General features: G+C 44.3%; 1 protein-coding gene across 16 annotated transcripts in view; it reads right to left on the bottom strand.

The window, feature by feature from the left end:
• The window catches only part of P2RY1 (purinergic receptor P2Y1), a 339,516-nt gene that overhangs the window by 184,290 nt on the left and 127,582 nt on the right, over window positions 1-27,644 (bottom strand). For 6 of the 16 annotated variants that reach the window (XM_064275626.1, XM_064275627.1, XM_064275625.1 and 3 more), the window contains one exon: window positions 12,790-27,644. This exon is cut by the window's right edge. The exons of the other annotated variants lie outside the window; for them this stretch is intronic. In XM_064275626.1, the coding sequence (XP_064131696.1) occupies window positions 17,293-18,330 (1,038 nt within the window). In that variant the 5' untranslated portion in view covers window positions 18,331-27,644 and the 3' untranslated portion in view covers window positions 12,790-17,292. Of the gene's footprint in view, window positions 1-12,789 lie in introns of those variants that run through there. 16 annotated transcript variants of the gene reach the window in all.

Genomic DNA, 27,644 nt, shown 5'->3' with positions numbered 1-27,644 from the left:
AAAGAATGAAGTTGTCAAGGATTTCATTTTACTTGGATCCACAGTCAACAGCCATGGAAGCAGTAGTCAAGAAATCAAAAGACGCATTGCATTGGGCAAATCTACAGCAAAGGACCTCTTAGAAGTGTTGAAAAGCAAAGACGTCACCTTGAAGACTAAGGTGCACCTGACCCAAGCCATGGTATTTTCAATCACATCATATGCATGAGAAAGCTGGACAACAAACGAGGAAGACCAAAGAAGAGTTGATGCCTTTGAATCGTGGTGTTGGTGAAGAATATTGAATATAGCATGGACTACCAAAAGAACAAACAAATCTGTTTTGGAAGAAGTACAACCACAATGCTCCTTAGAAGCAAGGATGGTGAGACTGCACCTTACATACTTCAGATATGTTGTCAGGAGGGATCAGTCCCTGGAGAAGGACATCATGCTTGGTAAAGTAAAGGGTCAGCAAAAAAGAGGAAGACCTTCGATGAGATGGAGTGACACAGTGGCTGCAACAATGGGCTCAAGCATAACGATTGTGAGAATGGCACAGAACCGGGCTGTGTTTCATTCGGTGGTACATAAGGTCACTATGATTCAGAAGCCACTCGATGGCACCTAACAACAACATAACAACAACTCTGTCCTATAGGGCCGCTATGAGTCAGAATCAACTCGATGACAATGGGTTTGGTTTTTTGGGGTGTATCCTTTTAATAATATCATAAGCTTTTCAGCAGAGGGGTTTTCTTTTCTGATTCTCCAGCATCCAGCAGGGTGTTTGACTCAAAAAGCATTTGTTAATTATCATATTTTAAAAGGCATTCACCTGAATTTTGATTCATCATTTTAGCTACCCATGAAAGTGCAGCCCACTGTTTCCTTGGAAATGAAACTTCTATATGCAAAAATCTCACTGTTCGCTTTTAGATTTTTCAGCTTTTGTACTCTCTTAGCTCATGATCCGATACCTATTTGTTGCTCTCTTTTTTATTTTCAGGGACATGATAAAGAATTCTGAAACTAATTCGAAATTTAATTTTTTTCTTTTATAAAATTAGCGTATATTACACAGAAATAAAAGTGGTATCTTTCGAAGAATTCTCAAATAACTTTCCTGGTCAAAGGAAAACACACAAGAAAATAAAATAATCAAAGAATTCAATCCAGTTCCGTAAGCACTGATCGCACCTTGTGTTTTACGCACTGAAGATACAACTGCAAATACGGTACAGGTTCTACCTTCAAGAAACTCAGATTAGAAGAGAATAAATAATAATTGATCAGTTAATTGTAGTTTTAAAGAAGTTATACTATTTCATATGTATTATTATTATGTACCAGTACTTTCATGTGTAGTAACACATTTAACCCTCAAAACAACCCAGTGAGGTAATCACTATGATACCTTCATATTACAAACGAGGAAACAGGCACAGAGAGGTTAGAAGACCTTCTCAAGTTATGTGGCTAGTTTTTGGCTGAGGTAGTACTTGAACCAGGCAATGAGGACACAGAGCCTTCATTCATATGCCTCACTGTACTTCCTCTCAACAATTGCTTGTTTTGTATGAGATGATTTATTTCTTTTTATAAATATATCACCAAAATTAGAAATTAAGATATCCTAGTATAAAAAAAAAAAAATTTTTTTTTTTTTTTTTTTTAGTGTTATAGATTGAATTGTGTCCCCCTAAAATATGTGTTGAAATCCTAGCCCTGTGGATGTAATCAAACCTAATGTAATGTAACCACCTTCAGTAATGCAATGTAATATAATCAGTCGGTTGAAGTCATACGGTAGGGTGCACCCAAAACCTAACTACTTCTGAGTTATACAAACAGCAGCTTGTACACAGAGACATTCGAGCATGTACTGGGGAAGACATGCATTTGAGGATTGCCAAGACTACCACCAGGGTTACCAACAAGGAAGGAATCGACACAGCCAAGACTCTGACTTCGTCCTTTAGCCTCCAGAACTGTGAGACAATACATTTCTGTTCTTTAAAACCACACACTTGTGGTATTTGTGTTATAGTCACACTAAACAGGAGCCCTGGTGGCACAGTGGTTAAGAGTTTGGCTGCTAACCAAAAGGTCAGCAGTTTGAAATCACCAGCCTCTCCTTGGAGTCAGAATCAACTCCAAGGAAATTGTTTTTTGTTTTTTTTTTTTTGGTTTAGCACTCAATAAAGCACTAAACAGCAAAGACATCTGCTTGTTTTGCACCGACAAGGTAAACCCATTTTGACCTTTTGAAGACTTGTCATGCAGAAGCTGTCTGATGATTGTAAACCATTTACAAATATACGACTACGCTGATTTGATAAAAATGTGTATTTAGAAGTACAAGCATCTGCTATAGCACAGACGTACACATTCTGAAAACCTTGCAATACGCTATGTTGCAAACTAAAAGTTAAAGAGCTTATGGAAAACAATTGGATTAGTGCAGGTCATTCAAAACCTATGCATTAACCAAAAAACCAACAAAATTCAAATCAATTCATCACGGTTTTTAGTGTTCAGATCATAATAAGGAAAGTAAGGTGGTAGTCATCAGCACAGGACTTTTCTTTATCCTAGAATCCAACCAGCAGGGATATAAGGAAGTCTGCTGAGTGTGGAGATACACATATCCCCATCAGAGGTCGTAGGTGGGGACGAGATGACACGGACTGATGGTTTTGTATCACTGTGTTGCTCCTTTTGCACCAGGGCTTACTGAGTTCAGCTGTGATGGTGTACTTTGCATTCAGCTGCTGTGACCGGCAGTGCAAATCATCAAGGTAGACACAGGGGCAAACCACATAAGAACCTCCTGGCCTTCCAAGTTATATTGACATCATCTCCCTATTTACCAATCCCATATGAACTGATTCACGTTACAGAGCAAGTGCTGGGGCAGAAGACACCTACTTGGAGTGGATTACAACGAAGGAGAACATCAATTGTTTTTCCACTAGAAGCGCTTTTTAGGTTCCTTCTTTTTTTTTTTCCCTGTTAAACATACCTAAATGCTGAAAGTGTGTATGTTACTCACAGCAAAATATTTTTAAAAATCCAGCCCAATTACACTGAGTAGTATATGGGGTCATTATATAGAAAATACGACTGCGCTCCAGGCAAAAGGGCCCAAGAGGTCCTTCACACATTTCTCCTTGTAACTTCAGCATGAGTGCAAGTTTTCTTCTTCTTTAATCTCCCCTGCGTTAATACAATGCTGAAAATAGTTGCGGTAACTATCACAGCTCTTCATTCTCAACAGCCAGGTTTTAGGACTGAGGGGTTAACTGAAAGTCCAGTGTCATTTAATAAAATAAAACAAAAATAAAGAGAAAATGGCACTTCCAAACATTTATCACAGAGAAAAGTTTTTGTCCAATTTACAAGAAATTGCAGCTGATTAAAACTCACTAATTCAACCCTGGTTGATGTTGCTATCCAGCTGTTATTTGAGAAGCTGATTAACTTTCTCCAAAGCCCCACAACCAGAGAGATGGCTTTGTTTTCTGTAAAGTTGTCCTAATTTGGTCCTAACAAGGAGGCTAGCTTTTCTTGCAGCGTTTTCCTTGGATCTCTGAAGGCCTTATTACTCCTCCCACTAAAAGTCCCTGCTTGCTCACCTCCTTCTCCAAAGACTGATTTTCATAGGAACAGAGTTAACTAAGGCTTTCCCTTAGGCACAGGGCTAGCGTCAAGCCCGAGAAGTGGGTTGTGGTATTTATTTTTGTCATCTTTCATCAAAGAAATGTTTTCAAAAGGCAGCGAAGCAGTGATACCAAGTTGTTCTCTGCTTCCATGAAAAGGTTGATGGAAATGAATTTTAACAATTTCAGCAACAGACGTTAGCTAGCACATGAATCTGGATTTATAGCAATCAGAGAGGCACATTCTCCTAGAAAGGTTTATGAGTAGCCCCTCCCTCCTTGGTCGAGCAAGACCTGAACACTCATTGTTGTTTTTGGTTTCCCCCGTTACAGCTGATAGCATCAAACATTTAAAACTGAGCGTGAAGGCAGCGCCAAGCAGCTTCAGGTTGAGCGATGTTATCAACGGTTACAAGAGTAACAGAGGACTCCAGGGCCTGGACCTGGTCTTGGCTTGTAAAATGCCTTTCAGTTCCATCTCTAATATGTTTTTATGTGGAAAGTCTCACTCCTTTACTAACCCTCAGGAATTGTTTTGGAAGGCAACAAAGGATTCTGAAACATTGAAGATCGGGTGATAAGATGGAGACAGGCAAAATTTTATTTGCCTTTAGAAAATCACTCTAGCGCTGTGCTTGTACACAGGTTAACAACAAACTCCAGGCACTCCAGACAGTTCCTAAGGACAGGTTGTGAGCATTTTAAATGCTAGGGAATTCTTTATCCCGCCTATTAAGCCTTGTCTTGGGATTTACACATCACTTGGCACGGCCTGTGCGGCAGAAGGAACGCTGGTGGCACAGTGGTTAACAGGCTGACTGCTAAGCCCAAAAGGTCAGCAGTTTGACTCCACCAGCCGCTCCTTGGAAACCCTATGGGGCAGTTCTACTCTGTCCTATAGGGTCCCTAGGAGTTGGAATCGACTGCACGGCAACAGGTTTGGTTTTGGTTTTATAATACAAATATGTATACTAGATATAGTAATTCCTGTACTATACTCTAAATATATATACTATACATAATAGTTTATGTAGTGTACTGTAGATATATATACTATACTGTTAAGAGCTCGGCTACTAACCAAAAGGTGGGCAGTTCAAATCCACCAGGTGCTCCTTGAAAACCCTATGGGGCAGTTCTACTCTGTTCTATAGGGTCGCTATGAGTCAGAACTGACTAGAGAGCAACAGGTTTGGTTTGGTTTTGGATTTCGCTGCAAAAAACAGGTTTTTTCCAGAGTGCAGAGCAAATGAAAGGAGGGAATTGAGGAGGCTGAGGGCTTTCTCAGGAGAGGCTGGCTATTTTTTTCCTGAGGGTCTGTACCTGGAAGCTACAAGAAATACAAATGCCTGGGAGAAAAAGAGAACACACATCCTTGTGCTCTCAGTGCGTTCCCCCAGGCTCCCCCACCGGCCCTATCTCAGCCAGGGACCCGACTTTTTGCATCTGGACCAACAACAGACAACTGCTAGAGTGCTAGTTATGGGGCAGCCACACAGAGCCCAGGTTCAAGAGGAAACTGTGGGAAGTCCTTCTTTAAAACCTAGCTGTGTTTAACACAGATATTCCTCAGAAAAATGATTATCAAGTAATGATTAAATATATGGAAACCCTGGTGGGTGGCGTAGTTGTTAAGGGCTATGGCTGCTAACCAAAAGGTCAGCAGTTGGAATCCACCAGCTGCTCCTTGGAAACTCTATGGAGTGGTTCTACTCTGTCCAATAGGGTCACTATGAGTTGGAATTGACTCGACAGCAACGGGTTGTTTGTTGTTGATCAAATATATCAATTCAAGAGTGGTGTTAAAATATTTAAGTTTATATAACATTTGAATAATACAGGAGTACCAGGAAGGACAATAAATGAAAGGCAGAAGATGATAAAAGCTACCTTTTCTTGGTGCAGTTCTGAACCGGTACAGGGCTTAACCCTGATGGTTATCATGTACGCACACTGGAGACTAAATAGAAAAGGAAATAAAATATTTTTTCAAAAGAATGCCTCATTTTTAAAAATGTTTTCATTTAAAAATATTGTCAATGCTAATATATTTAGAAAGCTCTTAAATTCCACCTAACTTCCTTCAGCTCTGATATGACTTCCTCCATTTGTTTCTTTCTTTTCTTTCCCTTTGGGCCTGGATAGGGAAATATGTGACTAAAATTATATTGCTATGTAAAATTATATTGCTATGTAAAAATACTGAAGTGAAAATAATATCTATCAAAAGTTAACTTTTTTTTTACTTAAGCCAGTTAACTCTGAGCAAAGCACTAAGGAAATTCATCTGTGTAATGACCAAAGGCATTAGCATATCTCAAATCCCTGAAGACTTCCTTGCCTCTTGTAGCAAGGTACATTAGTCCACTAATAGAATTTCCAGAAAGAAAGATGGAAAGGAAAATGCTGAGCCTGACATAGAGAGAAGAGCCTGTGTACATACATTAGCCTCATGAATCGTAATTGATTTGCGAGCCACACTGCCAGCTCCATCCTTGAGAGCCCATCATTAACACTCTGACTCCCTAGCCTTCCCCCCTCAAATTATCTTACAGGCTTTCCAAGTAGATGTTTTAACTTACTATTTCCTCAAGGATGAAAGGTTTTAACCAGGTTCAAGACAAACTAACTAAATGTCTCATTTTCTTGGCCGATTCCAGCAAAAGTTCAGTTCAGGATTTGTTTTATTTATAGTGTCTAGATCCCTGTGGACACAGACAATCCACTAATATTGAGTCCTTAAGAAGCTTGAGAGGAAAACAAAGAAAATAAAGACCTCTCCCTGACCTTAAAAAAAAAAGTAGTGACAAATTCCTTTCAAATGCCTTCAAGTTTTCATGAGTTTTCAAACAATCAAGTTCAGTAACGGTAGGCTAAAATTGATCAAACACACAAAAATGCAAAAACTGGTGATACATTGGTTTCATTTAGTTACCAAAATTGCTCCCCTCTCACCCCCACCCCTTCTTATTTCCTGTATTCTAGCTACACTGGAAACAAGAGCTATGAGCAGAAATGAGGTGCTTTCTTCTACATGAATAGAAAGCTGCTAGTTTTTCCTGAGCCCTGATCAAGTCCAGCAATAAAATAGGTTATGGTCTCCCAAATTTAAACCCTGAGATTTATGTGGTATTTCTCATTCCTCTTTCACACTTTGAGTCAGAATCGGCTCGACGGCAATGAGTTTTTCACACTTTCAGGAAGTCTGTATAAAAACATCACCTGTGATAATTGTTTAAATGTGTTTTCTTTACAGTCCTTTTTCCTGTGAGCAGATGATTGCATTGTCACTAAACAAAGAGTATACAGGCGAAAATGACGTTAATTATTAGGAAAAGAAAAGGTAGTAGGCAGAGGCTTCTACAGACTTCTTACTCATACCTTCTTCATATCCTACTGCTATTACAGAAACAGCTGGAAGAGAAGTCTGTTTAAAATGGCTTCTATTAGGATGAGAGCTTAGTATTTAATAATTCATTGAATTTAACATTTTTAGAGTTGAGCCATGGAGGAATTTTTTCACTGTTTCAGACACCGTCTTGTGCATGCTCGCCTTGTCCTTTAGACGAAGTCTGAGCTAAGATGTATTTTCATTGCCCCTGTTCTTCCTCCTGTAGAAGCTGTCGTTACTAGGTTCTCCCCTTATTCTGCCAGCTCAGGACTCGAACCAGGCTCAATTCTTTTTATATCCACTAGACCACCCCCTGTCCTGCATCACTTTGGTCACTTTTGCCAGCATTGCCATGTCCTTATACCCCTGTCTTTCTCTACACCTCACCTACCCAGCCCTAATCTTAAATCGATCCAATATATTGGCACCCAAGCTCTGCTGGAGAAACCAGGCCACCATACAGACAAACACAGCTCCTGATGTCTAGTCCCAACTACCTGCAACCCGCCTGGCCAACCATTTCTACGTCCGTAGTAAGTAGTCTCTCCCATGCCTCACCGCGGCAAGTCAAAACCATTGGCAATCTCCTTCTCTTGTTCCTCCCCACACCCGCACCCTGCTCCCTATACCTCAGCAGGCCTCTTCTCACAGGAAAATTCTACTTCACAGGGAAATTAAAGCCTTCCGGGAATTTTCCCTCCTGACTTCCAAGGCTCACGCATCCATCGTCCCTTCAGATGGTCTTTTTACTTGTCGAAGGTGTTTTGGTGGCACAGTGGTTAAGAGCTCAGCTGCTAACCAAAAGGTCGGCAGCTCAAATCCACCAGCTGCTCCTCGGAAACCCTGTGGGGCAGTTCTACTCCATCCTAAAGGGTTACTATGAGTCAGAATCGACTCGACAGCAATGTGTTCGGCTTTTTTGGTTAAGGCGTCTTAAGAGAATTTTCACAAGGACCTCCTCCCACTCATGTGTTCTCAGTATCTCCTTCTCCTGTACCTTCATCTTCTATCTACCTTCAACAGACTATTCTCTGGTTGCTGAATCTGTATCTCTGCTAAATTTGCCAATAACCTCCTAATACTGCCCCCAATAATGCTTTTTAACTGTATTAGTTGATACCTTTATGCTATTTGCTACAGTCGAACATCCCATTCTCCAATTCTCTCCTTTCTTTCCTCTGTGACCATGTTCTTCCACAGCCCTCCTCTTGTATTCCAGAACTTTCCTTCTAGTCTTCTTCCCTGATCCTCCTTTCTTACTCATCTCTCATTCATGTCTGTGTTTCTAGAGGGAGCTGAAGTGGTGAAGTCAGGATTCAAAGCCATACAGTAGAACTCCAGATCCCAGCTACACAGGCTCCATGTTCTGTAACAGCTAAACCAGCTGGCTTCAGAGTTACTCAAAAAAGGGTTCATACTCTGCTCTACCACTTGCTGGAGAGATGCTCCGGGGCAAGTTATCTAGCCTTACTGAGCACTGGTTTTCTCATGTATAGAATACAGATAATAATGCCTTCACATAGGGTTGGTGTGAGGAATAAGTCTGGTAATGCGAAGTGCTCAGCACCAGTGTCTGCAACAGCAGCTTTCCGATAAATGGCACCCATTATTATTTTATTGGTTTGATGTTTCCTCAAATATTTATCTTTGTTTTCAGAGTTATATAAGGTAGAAAGCCATTTAGGGCAGCATTATATTACAGCAGGAGAGAGACATTCTTTCCACAATCCAATTGAACCTATTTAACAATTACCTGAGCTATTGATTTTTAGCCTAATTGTTCCTTACGTTTACAAGAACTTCATCCTTTTGGAGGCACGCTGAATTGAACATCTCACCAGCACTGTTAGCCAGTGGTTCCTAACGGTCCCCCTCAACTTAACCTAGATTCTGGGTGGACTGACAAGATAATTTTGTCTTTAAGACTATCTTGGGACAACAAAGACAGAAATATTTGATGACCTATTAAGCGAGTCAGAACACTTCAGAGTCTGTTGACTAAAAGCTCCTGATGAAGTATAAATTTTTAGAAAGATAAAATCATGACTACAGTACAAACAGAGCCCTGGTGGTGCAGTGGTTAAGCATTTGGCTGTTAACAGAAAGATTGGCAGTTCGAATTCACCAGGCACTCCTTGGAAACCCCATGGAGAAGTTCTGTTCTGTCTTTTAGGGTCACCATGAGTTGAAATCGACTCAACGGCAATGGGTTTGGTTTGGGTGTTTTGGTCATACAAATATAAAATAAGCACATGTCAAAGATTTTATTTAACTCATTAATTATTTAATGAAAGAATAAGATGTTACAACTAGGTCAAAGGAGAAGCTTGAGCACACACATATATAGGCTATCAGGAATGTGGAAATGAATTTACAGATAGAGGCAAAACTGTCAATATCTACAGGGCAATGGTTAACTTAGTTCCACCATCCACAATTCATTCTCATTTCTATGGACAGGAATTATTTCTATTATTATCCATTTTCTACAACTTACAGAGTTGTAAAATAGTTTGAAGACAATGAAAGGGAGAGATAAACCTGACAGGTATGCTAGATGGACTACTCCAGTTTTTGTTTTTTTCCCCCATTTCAAAGTTTTTCACATTTTTCCTGACAGTTTAACTCTTAAAACTAGGAAGAGTCCACCTGTACATTTTTCTATGGCTTGATATGGTATGCAGACATACAGCAAAACTCAACCGATGGTAAGACAGATTTAGAATGTGATAACGAGTGTCAGAACAATACACAGTGGTCAAAGTCTGAATAAGTTATAGAACCCCTACTTTCTATTTCTAGAACCAGCACTTTGAACAACGTGCTTCCTCATTTCCTCACATGTAAAATGACCTGTGGGTTTTTTCTAGTCTTGGGTTTTAGAGTAGATGGTATGGCAGACATTACAGAAGCAGGAAAAATAAGATCAACCACTTCAGGATGGAATAGAATCATAGAACAATGACTGTTCTGACTTACATGTCCCCTTCATTTTTCCTCCCTCCCCACCCTCTGGGCCACATTATAACATCTGTTATAGGACTTCTCTGGGAAGGTAGGGAGTGGGCACCAGTGCAAGGTAGGACCTCTCTGGGAAGGCGGGATTGGGCGCCAGAGCAACATAGGACCTCTCTGGGAAGTAGAGGAGTGGGCGCCAGGGCAATGTAGGACCTCTCTAGGGAGTAGAGGAGTGGGCGCCAGTGCAATGTAGGACCCCCCTGAGGAGTAGAGGAGTGGGTGCCAGTGCAACATAGGACCTCTCTGGGAAGGTGGGGAGTGAGCACAGTGCAATATAGGGCCTCTCTGGAAAAGTGCGGAGTGGGCACAGTGCAATGTAGGACCTCTCTGTGAAGGTTGGGTGTTGGCACCAGTGCAATGTAGGACCTCTCTAGGGAGTAGAGGAGTGGGCACCAGTGCAATGTAGGACCTCTCTGGGAAGGTTGGGAGTGGGCACCAGTGCAATGTAGGACCTCTCTGGGAAGGTTGGGAGTGGGCACCAGTGCAATGTAGGACCTCTCTGGGGAGTAGAGGAGTGGGCACCAGTGCAATGTAGGACCTCTCTGGGAAGGTTGGGAGTGGGCACCAGTGCAATGTAGGACCTCTCTGGGAAGGTTGGGAGTGGGCACCAGTGCAATGTAGGACCTCTCTGGGAAGGTTGGGAGTGGGCACCAGTGCAATGTAGGACCTCTCTAGGGAGTAGAGGAGTGGGCACCAGTGCAATGTAGGACCTCTCTGGGAAGGTTGGGAGTGGGCACCAGTGCAATGTAGGACCTCTCTGGGGAGTAGAGGAGTGGGCACCAGTGCAATGTAGGACCTCTCTGGGAAGGTTGGGAGTGGGCACCAGTGCAATGTAGGACCTCTCTGGGGAGTAGAGGAGTGGGCACCAGTGCAATGTAGGACCTCTCTGGGAAGGTTGGGAGTGGGCACCAGCGCAATGTGGGACCTCTCTAGGGAGTAGAGGAGTGGGCACCAGTGCAATGTAGGACCTCTCTGGGAAGGTTGGGAGTGGGCACCAGTGCAATGTAGGACCTCTCTGTGAAGGTTGGGTGTTGGCACCAGTGCAATGTAGGACCTCTCTGTGAAGGTTGGGTGTTGGCACCAGTGCAATGTAGGACCTCTCTAGGGAGTAGAGGAGTGGGCACCAGTGCAATGTAGGACCTCTCTAGGGAGTAGAGGAGTGGGCACCAGTGCAATGTAGGACCTCTCTAGGGAGTAGAGGAGTGGGCACCAGTGCAATGTAGGACCTCTCTGGGAAGGTTGGGAGTGGGCACCAGTGCAATGTAGGACCTCTCTGGGGAGTAGAGGAGTGGGCACCAGTGCAATGTAGGACCTCTCTGGGAAGGTTGGGAGTGGGCACCAGTGCAATGTAGGACCTCTCTGGGGAGTAGAGGAGTGGGCACCAGTGCAATGTAGGACCTCTCTGGGAAGGTTGGGAGTGGGCACCAGCGCAATGTGGGACCTCTCTAGGGAGTAGAGGAGTGGGCACCAGTGCAATGTAGGACCTCTCTGGGAAGGTTGGGAGTGGGCACCAGTGCAATGTAGGACCTCTCTGTGAAGGTTGGGTGTTGGCACCAGTGCAATGTAGGACCTCTCTGTGAAGGTTGGGTGTTGGCACCAGTGCAATGTAGGACCTCTCTAGGGAGTAGAGGAGTGGGCACCAGTGCAATGTAGGACCTCTCTAGGGAGTAGAGGAGTGGGCACCAGTGCAATGTAGGACCTCTCTAGGGAGTAGAGGAGTGGGCACCAGTGCAATGTAGGACCTCTCTAGGGAGTAGAGGAGTGGGCACCAGTGCAATGTAGGACCTCTCTGGGAAGGTTGGGAGTGGGCACCAGTGCAATGTAGGACCTCTCTGGGGAGTAGAGGAGTGGGCACCAGTGCAATGTAGGACCTCTCTGGGAAGGTTGGGAGTGGGCACCAGTGCAATGTAGGACCTCTCTGGGAAGGTTGGGTGTTGGCACCAGTGCAATGTAGGACCTCTCTGTGAAGGTTGGGTGTTGGCACCAGTGCAATGTAGGACCTCTCTGGGGAGTAGAGGAGTGGGCACCAGTGCAATGTAGGACCTCTCTGGGGAGTAGAGGAGTGGGCACCAGTGCAATGTAGGACCTCTCTGGGAAGGTTGGGTGTTGGCACCAGTGCAATGTAGGACCTCTCTGGGGAGTAGAGGAGTGGGCACCAGTGCAATGTAGGACCTCTCTGGGAAGGTTGGGAGTGGGCACCAGTGCAATGTAGGACCTCTCTGGGAAGGTTGGGAGTGGGCACCAGTGCAATCTAGGACCTCTCTGGGGAGTAGAGGAGTGGGCACCAGCGCAATGTGGGACCTCTCTAGGGAGTAGAGGAGTGGGCACCAGTGCAATGTAGGACCTCTCTGGGAAGGTTGGGAGTGGGCACCAGTGCAATGTAGGACCTCTCTGGGGAGTAGAGGAGTGGGCACCAGTGCAATCTAGGACCTCTCTGGGGAGTAGAGGAGTGGGCACCAGCGCAATGTGGGACCTCTCTAGGGAGTAGAGGAGTGGGCACCAGTGCAATGGACCTCTCTAGGGAGTAGAGGAGTGGGCACCAGTGCAATGTAGGACCTCTCTAGGGAGTAGAGGAGTGGGCACCAGTGCAATGTAGGACCTCTCTGGGAAGGTTGGGAGTGGGCACCAGTGCAATGTAGGACCTCTCTGGGAAGGTTCGGAGTGGGCACCAGTGCAATGTAGGACCTCTCTGGGGAGTAGAGGAGTGGGCACCAGTGCAATGTAGGACCTCTCTGGGAAGGTTGGGAGTGGGCACCAGTGCAATGTGGGACCTCTCTGGGGAGTAGAGGAGTGGGCACCAGTGCAATGTGGGACCTCTCTGGGGAGTAGAGGAGTGGGCACCAGTGCAATGTGGGACCTCTCTGGGGAGTAGAGGAGTGGGCACCAGTGCAATGTAGGACCTCTCTGGGAAGGTTGGGAGTGGGCACCAGTGCAATGTAGGACCTCTCTGGGGAGTAGAGGAGTGGGCACCAGTGCAACGTGCACCAAGCCTGAGCCTGCTAGAGAATTGTTGCCTTAGCTCCAGAATGAGGTCACAATGGAATCCTGTCAGAGCCCCCTTTGCTGTGACCCTGATGCTGAGCATGGACTTAGGGCACATGCCCCACCCACACTTCGTCCAGCTGCAGCCCTGTGTGAACAAAGACGGTGAGGTCAGCTTTGGCACTTGGTTTAAATACGATAAAGCCTGAGCCTGGTGTCTTCCATGAAGATGGATTGCAGCCCTCAGCTCTGTGTTTACGAAGTCGTCAGCAATAAACACATACACCTTTTAGTCAAAGAAAACAACAGCCGCTTTCATCACAGGGAGAAAAGAAGAATCGATTTTTTTTTTTTAAACCATAAGTAATTTAGAAAATACTATATAAATATAACATGAGACCCCTCTCTGCTAGTCAATATCACCAGAGCAGATGAAAAGGATTTGTTTGTTTGTTTGTTTTGCCTTTATTGTACATGAAGGGATGCTCCTGGTCACTTGTAGGTATTGATGTAAACATCAGTTAACACGTCCGCTTTGCAGGATTTTGCAACTTCCACTTTAATAATAACATCGAAAAGAACGAAATAAAGATTTCCATGCTCTGAAGAGACCATTCTTTCTCAAATTACAAAGTTTCTATTTTATTTTTTATTTCACCATGTCTACATAGCAAAACAGCGATTACATGGAATCGTTTCATTTCCTTTTACAAATAACTTTCAATTCTACCCTGCTCCTTGACAGAAATAGCTAACCCCAGCTTCTTTTACAATCAGACCCATTAGGGGTGGCTTTTAACATAAAGTAAAGATTTCAAGTGCATCATTGGAGAAGACTTTCAAGGTAAAACACAAGAAAGAGCTTACCTCAGGGACCTGAACTTTGGTGAAGTTGAAGCTCATTTAAATATTTGTAAGCTAATCCTTCTACCTTTCAAACAAAAAAAAAAAGTCCTATCATTCCAACGCACTGGGTTATCACTGGCTTGAGAGCACCACCATTAGATTTGGTACTACCTGTAAGATAAATAAATGTCTATGCATTTAATGGATGTCAGAAATACTTGTAGATATATCCTTTCCCTAAGCGCACGCACACATACACACACACAAAGAAATTCAAAGAAAAAGAAACTTGCACATTTTTGCTTGATTTTTACAGCAAAAACATGTTCAGAAGGAGCTGTAGCTGCCACCAGTGAACAAAAGCGGAAGTACTTCGTTCTAGACCATCCAGTCGACGGATGCAAAACCTGTACCCAATTTCAGTTCCAAGATAACCCAGGCAATTTTGAGATTTTTCTCACCAATTCTTGCTGTTTGTAAAAACAGGTAATAATAGTGCGCCAGTCCTGCCGGGCACTGTGCCAAGTCTAACTTTACGTGCGGTATTTCTAACCCTTACAACAATTTTATGAGCCAGGTACATTCTTTGCAGTCCTTTTTCACAGACAAGGAAATGGAGGCTTGGAGAGGTTAAGAATTTGTCCAGAGTCACAGAGCAAATAAAGAGGCAGAAATGGGTCTCACCCCTCAGCTAACTCCAAAACCCATACACGGATATCCCATATCCACTGCCCTGACTTTGCCTTAGGGATCCATGGCAGGCATTCCCTTTCCTATGTTTTGTCTGAAGTGGCTTAAAATTCAGGAGCCAGGCGTGCTGAGATTCAGAAACACATATAACCAGAACCTGGAGACACCGCTTAGTCTCTGTAGCGATCCGTCCACAACTTTCCCATTTCTCCTTAGGGTTAAAACCTGCCCAGTACTTTGATTTCATTGTCTAGATTGTTTTCAAGCTTCACCCAATTCTCTTTAGCCTGAAAAATTCCAATAAAATTTGCCTGCAAACGCCCTTTTCTGGGTCCTCTTTGTGTTTTTCTCTTATTCCTCCAACTACATTAAATTTTTTAATAACACTGACCTCAGTGACTACTACTCACAGAAGATCCTTCTGTGATCCTTTTGGTCCAGTTCAGCAGGAACTCAATTATACCATGTGGCAATAAGGCTTCCGAGAATCTGTTAAGACATCGTTTTGTCAAAGTATGTTACACTCGTCGCTGAGGCAATATCTTAAGTACTTAAGGTTTTAGGTAACAGGGGAGAAAATAATCATTATCCCAAACCGAAAAAAGAAAAATGAAAGTTTTATCTCAGAAGAACTAAAAACTCTTTATTTTCTCTCTTCAGGCTGTTATTTCTTGGGGGAAAATAAAGGCAGCAGATCTTTACCTCCTAGAAGCTGTTCAGTTGTCAGCTTCTTCTTTTTTTTTTTTTTTGAAAGATATGTGTACTTTGTGTATTAAAACGCAAGAATAAGGGCTGAAGCTTTATCCTTAACTTCTTAATTATCCAAGCTTCTCCGCTGTTATCGGGTAACAGCCTTCAGAACAAGGACAGGACAAGGGCTTTCAGCACGTAGAAGGTGGGTCTTTGGAGGTATGATGGTTACTGTTATGTGTCAGCTGGGCTAGGCCATGAGTCTCGGTGGCTTGGCAGGCATTGGACTGATTGCTCTGCCGTAATGAACTATAACGTAATCACCTCCATGATGCGATCTGCTGTGATGAATAAGTCGAAAGACAAGCTTTCTTAGCGGTGCAGCCTGCCTCCAGTATATAAGTGAATGGCCCAGTGAGGCTCTCATTCCCTCTCCCCCATTCTTGCTCTCTCTCTACTCTGCGCTCTCCTTGTTGCCTTAACACCGGTTCCTAGGACATAAACCTGCGGAAGTTTTCAGCCTACCACCTGACCTGCAGATTTCGGGTTCTCCAGCCCCCATCATCCTGTGAGCCAGCACACGCCTCCAACCTGCTGCCTGACCTGCAGATTTTGGATTCTCCAGCTCCCACCACCCTGTGAGCCAGCAGACGCCTCCAACCTGCTGCCTGACCTGCAGAATTTGGACTCTCCAGCCCCCACCACCCTGTGAGCCAGCAGACGCCTCCAACCTGCCACCTGACCTGCAGAATTTGGACTCTCCAGCCCCCACCACCCTGTGAGCCAGCAGACGCCTCCAACCTGCTGCCTGACCTGCAGAATTTGGACTCTCCAGCCCCCACCACCCTGTGAGCCAGCAGACGCCTCCAACCTGCCACCTGACCTGCAAATTTTGGGTTCGTCAGCCCCTGCCACCCTATGAGCCAGCAGAAGCCTCCAACCTGCTACCTGACCTGCAGAATTTGGATTCTCCAGCCCCCACCACCGTGTGAGCCAGCAGACGCCTCCAACCTGCCGCCTGACCTGCAGAATTTGGACTCTCCAGCCCCCACCACCCTGTGAGCCAGCAGACGCCTCCAACCTGCCGCCTGACCTGCAGAATTTGGACTCCCCAGCCCCCACCACCCTGTGAGCCAGCAGACGCCTCCAACCTGCCGCCTGACCTGCAGATTTTGGGTTCGTCAGCCCCTGCCACCCTATGAGCCAGCAGAAGCCTCCAACCTGCTACCTGACCTGCAGATTTTGGATTCTCCAGCCCCCACCACCCTGTGAGCCAGCAGACGCCTCCAACCTGCCACCTGACCTGCAGAATTTGGACTCTCCAGCCCCCACCACCCTGTGAGCCAGCAGACACCTCCAACCTGCCGCCTGACCTGCAGATTTTGGGTTCGTCAGCCCCTGCCATCCTATGAGCCAGCAGAAGCCTCAACCTGCCTCCTGACCTGCAGATTTTGGGTTCGTCAGCCCCTGCCACCCTATGCGCCAGCAAAGGCCTCCAACCTACCACCTGACCTGCAGATTTTGGGTTCGTCAGCCCCTGCCACCCTATGAGCCAGCAGAAGCCTCCAACTTGCTACCTGACCTGCAGAATTTGGATTCTCCAGCCCCCACCACCCTGTGAGCCAGCAGACGCCTCCAACCTGCCGCCTGACCTGCAGATTTTGGGTTCGTCAGCCCCTGCCATCCTATGAGCCAGCAGAAGCCTCAACCTGCCTCCTGACCTGCAGATTTTGGGTTCGTCAGCCCCTGCCACCCTATGCGCCAGCAAAGGCCTCCAACCTACCACCTGACCTGCAGATTTTGGGTTCGTCAGCCCCTGCCACCCTATGAGCCAGCAGAAGCCTCCAACCTGCTACCTGACCTGCAGAATTTGGATTCTCCAGCCCCCACCACCCTGTGAGCCAGCAGACGCCTCCAACCTGCCACCTGACCTGCAGAATTTGGACTCTCCAGCCCCCACCACCCTGTGAGCCAGCAGACACCTCCAACCTGCCGCCTGACCTGCAGATTTTGGGTTCGTCAGCCCCTGCCACCCTATGAGCCAGCAGAAGCCTCCAACCTGCTACCTGACCTGCAGAATTTGGATTCTCCAGCCCCCACCACCCTGTGAGCCAGCAGACGCCTCCAACCTGCCGCCTGACCTGCAGAATTTGGACTCTCCAGCCCCCACCACCCTGTGAGCCAGCAGACGCCTCCAACCTGCTGCCTGACCTGCAGATTTTGGATTCTCCAGCCCCCACCACCCTGTGAGCCAGCAGAGGCCTCCAACCTGCCGCCTGACCTGCAGATTTTGGACTCTCCAGCCCCCACCACCCTGTGAGCCAGCAGACGCCTCCAACCTGCCGCCTGACCTGCAGATTTTGGACTCTCCAGCCCCCACCACCCTGTGAGCCAGCAGACGCCTCCAATCTGCCGCCTGACCTGCAGAATTTGGACTCTCCAGCCCCCACCACCCTGTGAGCCAGCAGACGCCTCCAACCTGCCACCTGACCTGCAGAATTTGGACTCTCCAGCCCCCACCACCCTGTGAGCCAGCAGACGCCTCCAACCTGCCGCCTGACCTGCAGATTTTGGACTCTCCAGCCCCCACCACCCTGTGAGCCAGCAGACGCCTCCAACCTGCCGCCTGACCTGCAGAATTTGGACTCTCCAGCCCCCACCACCCTGTGAGCCAGCAGACGCCTCCAACCTGCTGCCTGACCTGCAGAATTTGGACTCTCCAGCCCCCACCACCCTGTGAGCCAGGAGACGCCTCCAACCTGCCACCTGACCTGCAGAATTTGGACTCTCCAGCCCCCACCACCCTGTGAGCCAGCAGACGCCTCCAACCTGCCACCTGACCTGCAGATTTTGGATTTTCCAGCCCCCACCACCCTGTGAGCCAGCAGACGCCTCCAACCTGCCGCCTGACCTGCAGATTTTGGGTTCGTCAGCCCCTGCCATCCTATGAGCCAGCAGAAGCCTCAACCTGCCTCCTGACCTGCAGATTTTGGGTTCGTCAGCCCCTGCCACCCTATGCGCCAGGAAAAGCCTCCAACCTACCACCTGACCTGCAGATTTTGGGTTCGTCATCCCCTACAACCACATAAGCCAGCATAAGCCTCAACCTGCCGCCTGACCTGCAGAATTTGGATTCTCCAGCCCCCACCACCCTGTGAGCCAGCAGACGCCTCCAACCTGCCACCTGACCTGCAGATTTCGGGTTCGTCAGCCCCTGTCACCCTATGAGCCAACAGAAGCCTCCAACCTGCCACCTGACCTGCAGATTTTGGGTTCGTCATCCCCTGCAACCACATAAGCCAGCAGAAGTCTTCAGCCTACCACCTGACTCACAGATTTGGGAACTGCCAGCCCCCACAATTGTGTAAGCCATTTCGTTGAAGTAGTCTTATAAATAAACACACAGTTCACTGGTTTTCCTCCTCTGGAGAACCCAGACTAAGACAGGAGGCTTCCACAGCTCTATCAACTCTTTGTAAGATCGCATACATTTTTCGTATCAGAAGACTCTCTGGTTGGCACAAACCGTAAAGACTCAGCTGATAAACCAAAGGTTGGAGGCTCAATCCACATAAAGGTGCCACAGAGGAAAGGTCTGGTGATCTACATTAGAAAAATAAGTCATTGAAAACCCCTTGGAGCACAGTTCTACTCGGACACAAATGAGGTTGCCATGAGTTTGAATCAACTTGGTGGCAACTTCTTTTTATTTTTTAATATCAGAAGCTATATGGCTTCTGTTAAAACAACACACAAACGCACACACATCTCAGCGAGGTCGTTTGCTGTTCTTACTCTTCTGTTATTCAATAAGCATTGATCAAGGGCCCATTATTTTGTCACCTTCGGGGTTTCTTACTTCATCAGAAAGATAATCTCCTGCTCATTAAGTGGAAGAAAGTGAAACTGACTAAAAAGAAACTTCTAAATATAATGCATAAAGTTGCTTTTGAAGTATCAAGTCATTTAGGAGCCCGCGGAATTCAGTCGACCTAATGGGGAATGAGAAAAAAATCATTCCATTTCTCACACCCCAGGCTCCTGCCTGGACCCCAATAATAGTACAGCTAGTTTCCTGTCAGCGCTGCCTAAATAATTTATGGGGCCCGGTGCAAAATGTGCCTTTAAAAGGTACTAAAGTATCATAAAATAAAAATCATTTCTCTCTCTTGCTTTCTCACTATCCTGATGGGTTATATTTGCTATTTCATGTCATGTTCCCTTGGCACAGGATTTAAAAGGTGCTGGAGCACCCACCCACAACTAGGTAAGTATGTGAGATGCAGCACCCCAAATCCGCATGGTAATCACAGGTGGCCCCCAATTTCTAGATAGCCAGGAGGCCATTAGAAAAAGGGAACTAATAACTAATATGGATTTCTCCATAAACATCGTGCCCTTCAGGTAGGAGCCTGGACACACATTAGCACATGGAAAGTATCTTTCATTACTTACAATAAGAAGCAGATGGTATACAACAGATGAGAAGCCCCCCTGGCTCATAAACTGTGGGGGTGAGATTGGAAAACTTCCGTGCACACCCCACTTTAAGTCGTGAGAGGGACTTAACTGGGACAGTTATATAGCACGCCCATTCCCCTGGCTTCTGGAAATTGTCCCAGTGAATACAAAGGACTCTTTTACTTAAGCCCTTCACTTGGCATCATGATTGCAGCACACAGTAGGAGCCTACCTTCTGCTGGTCTTGCCCTGGCTACGTAGGTCCACTTAGGTGACTGTAAGGCTAATGTTACATGTATCCCACGAGCACCATAGCCGAAGAGACAGAGAAAAATCTCTCCCTAGGCTATGTTATATCCCCAGCCTATGTGACCCATTACATGGAGAATTTTCTCACCTAGTCACCCTAGCAGGGGTTGTTCAGACATCTTGGAGCCTCACCCAGAATTATATCTCCTTTATCCTGCTGACATTTAGACAAACCATTAGGCCTGGAGGAGGTGTGAGACGGTTTGTTCCTGAAGCCCAAAGATGCGATCAGGGGGAGGTATAGGGAAGACCACAGCCGCAAGGCTTGCCTGAAGGACTACCTCCTCACAGTACTTATTTGCTGGTCCATCAGCTTCTGGGTTGCTCCTTCCACCAACTGCAGGGCCTGTGCCACATTGCAATAAGTATTGTGCTCTGGCCACGGGCAGGAATGTTGAGCTAGGCATCTCCCCTTCCTACAGGGCTGTCATCTCAACCTACGATGAATGGTGACCTTCAAGAGGTACAACCACCATTATGGGACCTGCTTGGTACCTGGAATGGGATAAAGGAGAGACTCAAGCCCACTGAGTTGCCCAGGATTCTGCCCTTTTCCCACCCTAAGATGCTGTGAGGTGTTCACACATGCCCCTCACCCGTCCTGTGTTCTTGCTCAGGTCACCACCTGACTGACTACAGCACCAACTGGGATAAGGATGGAGAAGGGAAGAGCTGGTGATACCCAAGGTGCCAGGAACCATGGAAGTAGGCAGCCTGGGGGAGGCAGAGAGGTGGCAGTAGTCCAATGCATGTGAGGCAAGTTTGCAGGCCCCCAGTACATGTCCTATTGTTCAAAGCTAAAATGATTATGAAGAATTACATTACAGCCACAGGAGGCCCTTCTGAGCACACAGTGCTGGGCCCTGGGTGACTGCACAGGCCACATGCCCATGTAGCCAGCCCTACTCCTCCCCACCAACCTCCCATCCTATCAGTCTACTCTCATCTGTTACTACCCTTAGCAAGAAATTTATCATGCACCCTTCTTAATTTTTCCTTAACAGCCATTACTCTAAGATAAAGTAAAAACATCTGAACCTGGCATAAAAGAGGCTTCAAAATGTGGCCGCACCTGCAGCTCCAGCCTTATCTCTTCCCATGGTTTCCCTGTGTTTCCCACATCTCACATGCCCTCTGCTACAGCTACTCTGAACTTCTTGTCACTTCCTTGCCTTCGTCTTCCTGTCTCCCTCACCGGAAAAGACCACGGTCTGCTTTAACACTAGCTCCACTTCGAAGCTAATATTGAAGGTTACATCTACCTAATTTCCCCAGATAGTTGACCACACTCCTCTCCCCTATGGTCATACCCTGCTCCTTGCTCTCCTTTGTCCCAATGTCTTGGTGTAGCTTCTACAGCACGCTTCCAATGATGAAGCCCAGGAAACTCTCAGATGATACCAATTCAAATATTTGATCCTGAATTGAAGTCATATACACCCCAACATTGCTGATACCCCTTCCACATAAAGAGAGTTGGGTGCTGGGGCAGCAGGAGAAAGAGAACTCAACAGGTTGCCAATGGTTTTGACTTGCCATTGTGAGGGACGGGAGCAACTAACTACAATAACTGGTTGGCCAGGTGGGCTGGAGGCAGCTGTGACTGGGCATGTGGAGCGGTGCCTGTCTGCATGGCAGTGTAGTTTCTCCAGTGGGACTTGGGCATCTAAGATAATTGGATTGATTTAAAATTAGGGACAGGTAGGTGAGGTATAGAGAAGGACAAGGGGTACAAGGGAAATGATGATGTTGCAAAATTGACTAAAGTAGTGAAGGAGAAGGGGGTAGTCTAGCTAGATATGAAAATAATTGAGCCTGGTTGGTATCCTAAGCTGAACGTATAAAGGGAGAACCGAGTAATGGGGTCTTTAATAGAAGGAAGAATGGGCGGTAAAAAGAAGAAAACTTGAAGAAATTTGACTCATTCTGAAGTATTCGATTGAAGGTTTGTTTTGTTTTTTTAAATCTGAGAGACTAAAATTGGTTAAAAATTTAAGAGAGACCTCAATGTGAATCTTCCTGATCCATCAAAAGCTTTTCTATCTGCAATAATGGGCAACTATACTAGAAATTTTCACAGAAGCACAAATTCTCAAAGTTATCAGCTACAATAGTTAATATATACTAATAACTTTGTTTGAAAAATAAAAAAGTGGGGCTTTAAAAGGTATGAACTCAGTCTGCTGGTTCCCAATGAATTGATTTGGGGTTTTAACTAATTTGTGGTAGATTCACTCACAAGCCACAATCTAGGAAATTGAAATAAAAATAAGCAACTTGGCACGGTATAATTTGTATTTTTCACCAACTGCTGGAAGTTTGAGAATGTTACACATATCCACTGCCTTCGAGTCGATTCCAAATCATAGTAACCCTATAGGACAGAGTAGACCTGCCCCATAGGGTTTCCAAGGAGTGGCTGGTGTACTCAAACTGCCAACCTTTTGATTAGTAGCCGAGCTCTTCACCACTGCACCACCAGGGCTCCATGTTACACATCCTGTCCCATTGCCATCGAGTTGATTCAGACTCATAGTAACCCTATAGGACGGAGTAGAACTGCCCCATAGGGTTTCCAAGGAGGAGCTGGTGGATTCAAACTGCTGACCGTTTGGTTAGCAGCCATAGTTATCAACCAGTCCACCACCAGGACTTCAACAGGTTACACATAGTAGGCACTAAATAAGTATATCAACTCAAAGACTTTTAAAGCCAAGTGGTTAGTCAATCAATATTTTAGAAATACACTCTGCCACAGATAATGGAGTGGAGGGTAGGCAACTGAATTCAGGAGGAGTGTATGTATGCAGGGATGAGTATAGGAAGCTCTCAATAGTTTTCTGTATTTTTCCCTTAGTTTTAGTGGTTGTACCACTTTACATACCCACCAGCAGTGCATTGAGAGAGAGTCCCAGTTACTTATATCCTCACCATTATTTGGCATAGTCATTCTTTTTAATTTTGGCTAGCTTTCCAGGTGTTCAGTGGTATCTCATTGAGGTCTTGGTTTGCATTTCCTAATGTTAAATGATGGTGAGCATCTCTTTGTGTGTTTATTTATCCTCCATAAATCAAATCTTCTTGGTGAAGTGACTGTCCAACTCTTTCACCCATTTTTCAAGTTGAGTTGTTTATTTTTTATTACTAGGTCTTTAACTTTATGTATATGTTCTGGATACAAGTATTTTTTATCAGATATATACTTTGCATATATTTTTTTCCAGTCTGTGTCTTATCTTTTCATTCACTTAACAATATCTTTGGAAGAGCAGAAGTCCAATTTATCCTTTTTTTTTTTTAGGATTGTACTTTTGGTGTTGTATCTAAGAAATCTTTGCCTAACCTAAAGTCACAAAGGTACTCAACTAGAACTTTTATACATTTATGTTTTACATTTAGATTTAATATCCAGTTCTAGTTCAATTTTTTACATGGTATAATATGTAGACCAAATATATGTATATATGTACATATACATAAATATAGATATGAGCCCTGGTGGCACGGAGGCTAAGAGCTCAGATGCTAACCAAAACTTCGGCAGTTCAAATCCACTGGAACCGCTCCTTGGAAACCCTATGGGGCAGTTCTATTCTGCCCTTTAGGGGTGCAATAAGTCTGAATCAACTTGACAGCAACGGTATACATGGAGAGATATATAGATTAAAAAAAAAAAAAAATTTTTTTTTTTTTTTTTTTTTTAGGTAGCTAATTTTTGGACACCATTTGTTGAAAAAGACTATCATTTTCCATTGAAAATTTCCTTTAAATTTTTATTGAAAACCAGTGTCCACCCATATATGGGTTTATTTCTGGACTCTATTCTTTTCTTTTGCCTTTTTGGCTATCTTGACATCAATGTCACATCATCTTAACTACTATAATAATCACTTAATTGTTATTATAATTAGTCCTGAAACCACATAGTGTTAATTTTCCAACTTTGTCCATTTTTTTTTTCAAAGTTGTTCTAACCTTTCTAAGTCTTTTGCATTTCCGTATTAAATTTAGAATCAGTTTGTCAATTGCTACAAATAGGCCTACTGGTATTTTGATAGGGACTGCATTGACTATTGATCTATTTGGAAAGAATTGATATCTTAACAATAATGAGTCCAACCAGTGAACAAAGAATATCCTTCAATTTATTTAGGTTTTCCTCAATTTCTCTGAGCAACGATTTGTAGTTTTAATGCACAGATCTTTTATATCTTTCATCCAATTCATCCCTGAGTATTTTATATTTTTGATGCTACTGTAAATATTACTTTTTTAATTTTAATTTCCAATGAAACCACTGTTTACGTTAGGACATGTTACTCATTGTATTTCTCTAGGGCACTATGTTTAAGTCCGTACAAATTCAAAGTCACGGCCTGAATTTTCAAGTCATCTTATGGATACGTTCTTCTTTTCCACTTAATCCACTGAAGAAAATCCCCCTGAAAAAAGTACCTGATCTTTTGATGGATATAGAATAGAAGTTTGGGAAAGGTACTTAGTAAGAAACTGGATGAAGTTATTTATTCAATTGTGTGGACAGCTTTAAGGAGAACTTTTTATAAACTTCTGAGTCTGATGCATCGGACAGTAAAACTCTAGATACCGAGATTAAGAGAAAAGCAACCATCGAGATAAAGCTTCTTGGGATCTATAATGGATGTGTGTTTACCTACCTGTATTATATTTACTGTTGGGAGACCAGAGCACCATTTAGTAAGTTACTTTTTCCAGAGCACTGGATGGTGTTTGGTTCTCTGTGGGATTAATTTAGCTAAGACAGTTCATTGAATCAATGCATTCCCCCAGAGGAGCTTCTACTCACCCTCATTTTCCACTGAATTAAGGAGAGGCAGCATTCCCCTTATTTTTTGTGTATCTTGATCTACCATTGCTCCTTTGATAACTTAACAGCATTTAAATTACAAAACAAATTAAGAAAAAGACTGCCGACAGGCTTCAGCAGAAGCTGTAAAGCTGTTGGGTACAAGCTAAGGACGTGACTGGTTTCTAAAATCCCAAATGATCGTGGTTTTTTCCTAAGGTCCACTGAATCATACTCTGGCATATGGGCCTTGAAAAGGCAGTCTCCACCCAAATTTAGTAACTATTTTGAAGTCATGTGACCTGGATATCTGAATAGAGACATAGCCATTTTTTATTTGTGAATATTAGTAAGCGATTTGTCATATTCCTGTGCTTTATGGATTGGTAAGCACACCTGGAAGCGTTGGTGGTATACGAGGCAGTCACCTTACTAACCAAAACACTGCCCAGAATCAAACCTATAATTCTCATAATACATATGACCCTAGTTTAATTCTACATTTATGAATCAGCATAAGCACTAGACTCGAACTCCTTAGAGCTGGGTTTGGGTCCAGGTTTTGCCGTGACTAACAGTATGATGTTGGGCGGCCAGCATTACCTCTTCAAGCTTCTGCTTCCTCATTCATGAAATGTAAAGAGTGGTTCACATTATTAGTGAAGACTGTGTGGGGTCTAAATGCTTGCTGTTATTTTGAAGAGATGACCACTGTCTGTTCCACAAATAAGTATTATGATTTTCAGTGTTCTTGGTTGCAGGCATCAGGAAAACAAAACAAAACAAAAAAAACTTTGACTCATTTAAGAAAAAGGGAATTTGCTGATTAAGTGTGGGGGTCAGGAGAGTAAGCAGCGGCCAGAGGCTTTGACTTTGTCAACAAGAAAGACCAGGGAGCTATGAAGAGCCAGGTGGCAGGAAGGGCCCTTAACTGTGCCATCTTCCTTGCACCTAGGCAAGGAGAGAGAAGACCTGGCACATTGAGGATCCATTGTGGGAGGCTGGCACCAAGTCCCACCAAGGTCACACACAAATGGGGGCAAGAGATGGAGCAAGATGGAGCAAGTCGAATTACCCTTCCATCCACAAAACGGCAGATGACCACTGGGAAAATCTTGCTTTATTTAACGACCATTAAGTTCGATACCCTTGTAAGTGTTGACAAAACAATAAAGCGAACCATCTCCTGATATTCTTAATGTCTCTTGACAATCACATTTTAACAATAAGTTTTCTAGCTAAAACTCAAACTAGAAGTGGAAGTGGAAAGCTGCCGCTAACTTCTTCTAGACTTTAGTGATCTCATCTGTTAACTGTGAACAAAGCTGCTTTGTTTGTTAAAAGCTGGACTTGGAAACAGATAAATTTTGAGGATTCCTCACTGCTGTAAGCTCTATAGTTACGTATTAAAGACGTGATAGATATTTTTTCTATACCTTCTATCATGCTTCCCTGTTCTCTCTCTCTTTTTTTTTTTTTTGGACTTTAGATGAAGGTTTATAAAACAAACTAGCTTCTCATTAAACAGTACACATATTGTTTTATGACATTGGTTACCAACCCTATGACATGTCAGTGCTCTCCCTTCTTGATCCTGGGTTGCCTATTACCAGCTTTCCTGTCCTCTCCCGTCCTCCGGTCCCCGCCACCGGGCCGGTATGTCCCTTCAGTCTCGTTTTGTTTAATGGGCCTGTCCAACCCTCCGCTGAAGGGCGAACCTCAGGAGTGACTTCATTACTCAGCTAAAATGTTGTCTGGGGGCCATACTCTTGGGGCTTCTCCAGTCTCAGGCCAGTCAGTCTGGTCTTTTTTTGTGAGTTAGAATTTTGTTCTACATTTTTTTTTCCAGCTCTGTCCAGGACCCTCTATTGTTATCCCTGTCACAGCAGTCAGTGATGGTAGCCTGGCACCATCTAGTTGTAATGGACTCAGTCTGGTGGAGGCTGTGATAGTTGTGGTCCATGAGCCCTTTGGGCTAATCTTTCCCTTGTGTCTTTGGTTTTCTTCATTCTCCCTTGTTTCAGATGGGGTGAGACCAGTGGAGTATCTTAGATGGCCACTCACAGGCTTTTAAGACCTCAGATGCTATTCACTAAAGCAGAATGTAGAACATTTTCTTTATAAACTCTGTTATGCCAATTGCCCTGCTCTCTTTTTGGAGAGGTTAATTCTCCTAAAGGGGGAAAAAATACTGCTTATAATAAATTGATGGTTTTATTGAGTTTCATTGCCTCAATTTATAGATATTCTCTGATGATTAATTCTGTTACATATTTTTTTTTTCTAATAGACTTCCTGGAAAATACTGTTTACATTATACTAAAATGCTAGCAATCATATTTCATTATTCCTCATTGTAGACACATCTCTTTTACTCAGGTCTACTCTGAAGTAAGAATTTTTCGAATTTTTATTATTTGAAAATAGATACCCAAAACTTCTCTTAGAGATGAATCTGTATCTCAGATATCCCAAGAATTTCAAGTTCTTACTGAACTTGCTTTGTTTCTTATTTCATATTTAAGTATTTTGAAACCTTTATATACTGATTCTTTTTGCTCATTTTCCATTAATAACATATCTCTAAAGTCTTGATCATTATGTATGTAGCTTTTCTTTTCCATTCCCACTAGAAATTAATATAGATGAAGGATCATTCATTCAACAAATGTTTACTTAGCAGATACTATCATTACTGTTCCAGACATATAATAACAAACTCATTGCTGTCCAGGCAATTCCAACAAATGGTGATTGTCACGGATCGAATTGTGCCCCCCCAAAAATATGT

The sequence above is a fragment of the Loxodonta africana genome, chromosome 23 (genome assembly GCF_030014295.1).
Source record: "Loxodonta africana isolate mLoxAfr1 chromosome 23, mLoxAfr1.hap2, whole genome shotgun sequence".
Taxonomy (NCBI): domain Eukaryota; kingdom Metazoa; phylum Chordata; class Mammalia; order Proboscidea; family Elephantidae; genus Loxodonta; species Loxodonta africana.
This window is presented reverse-complemented; position numbering and strand designations above follow the sequence as displayed.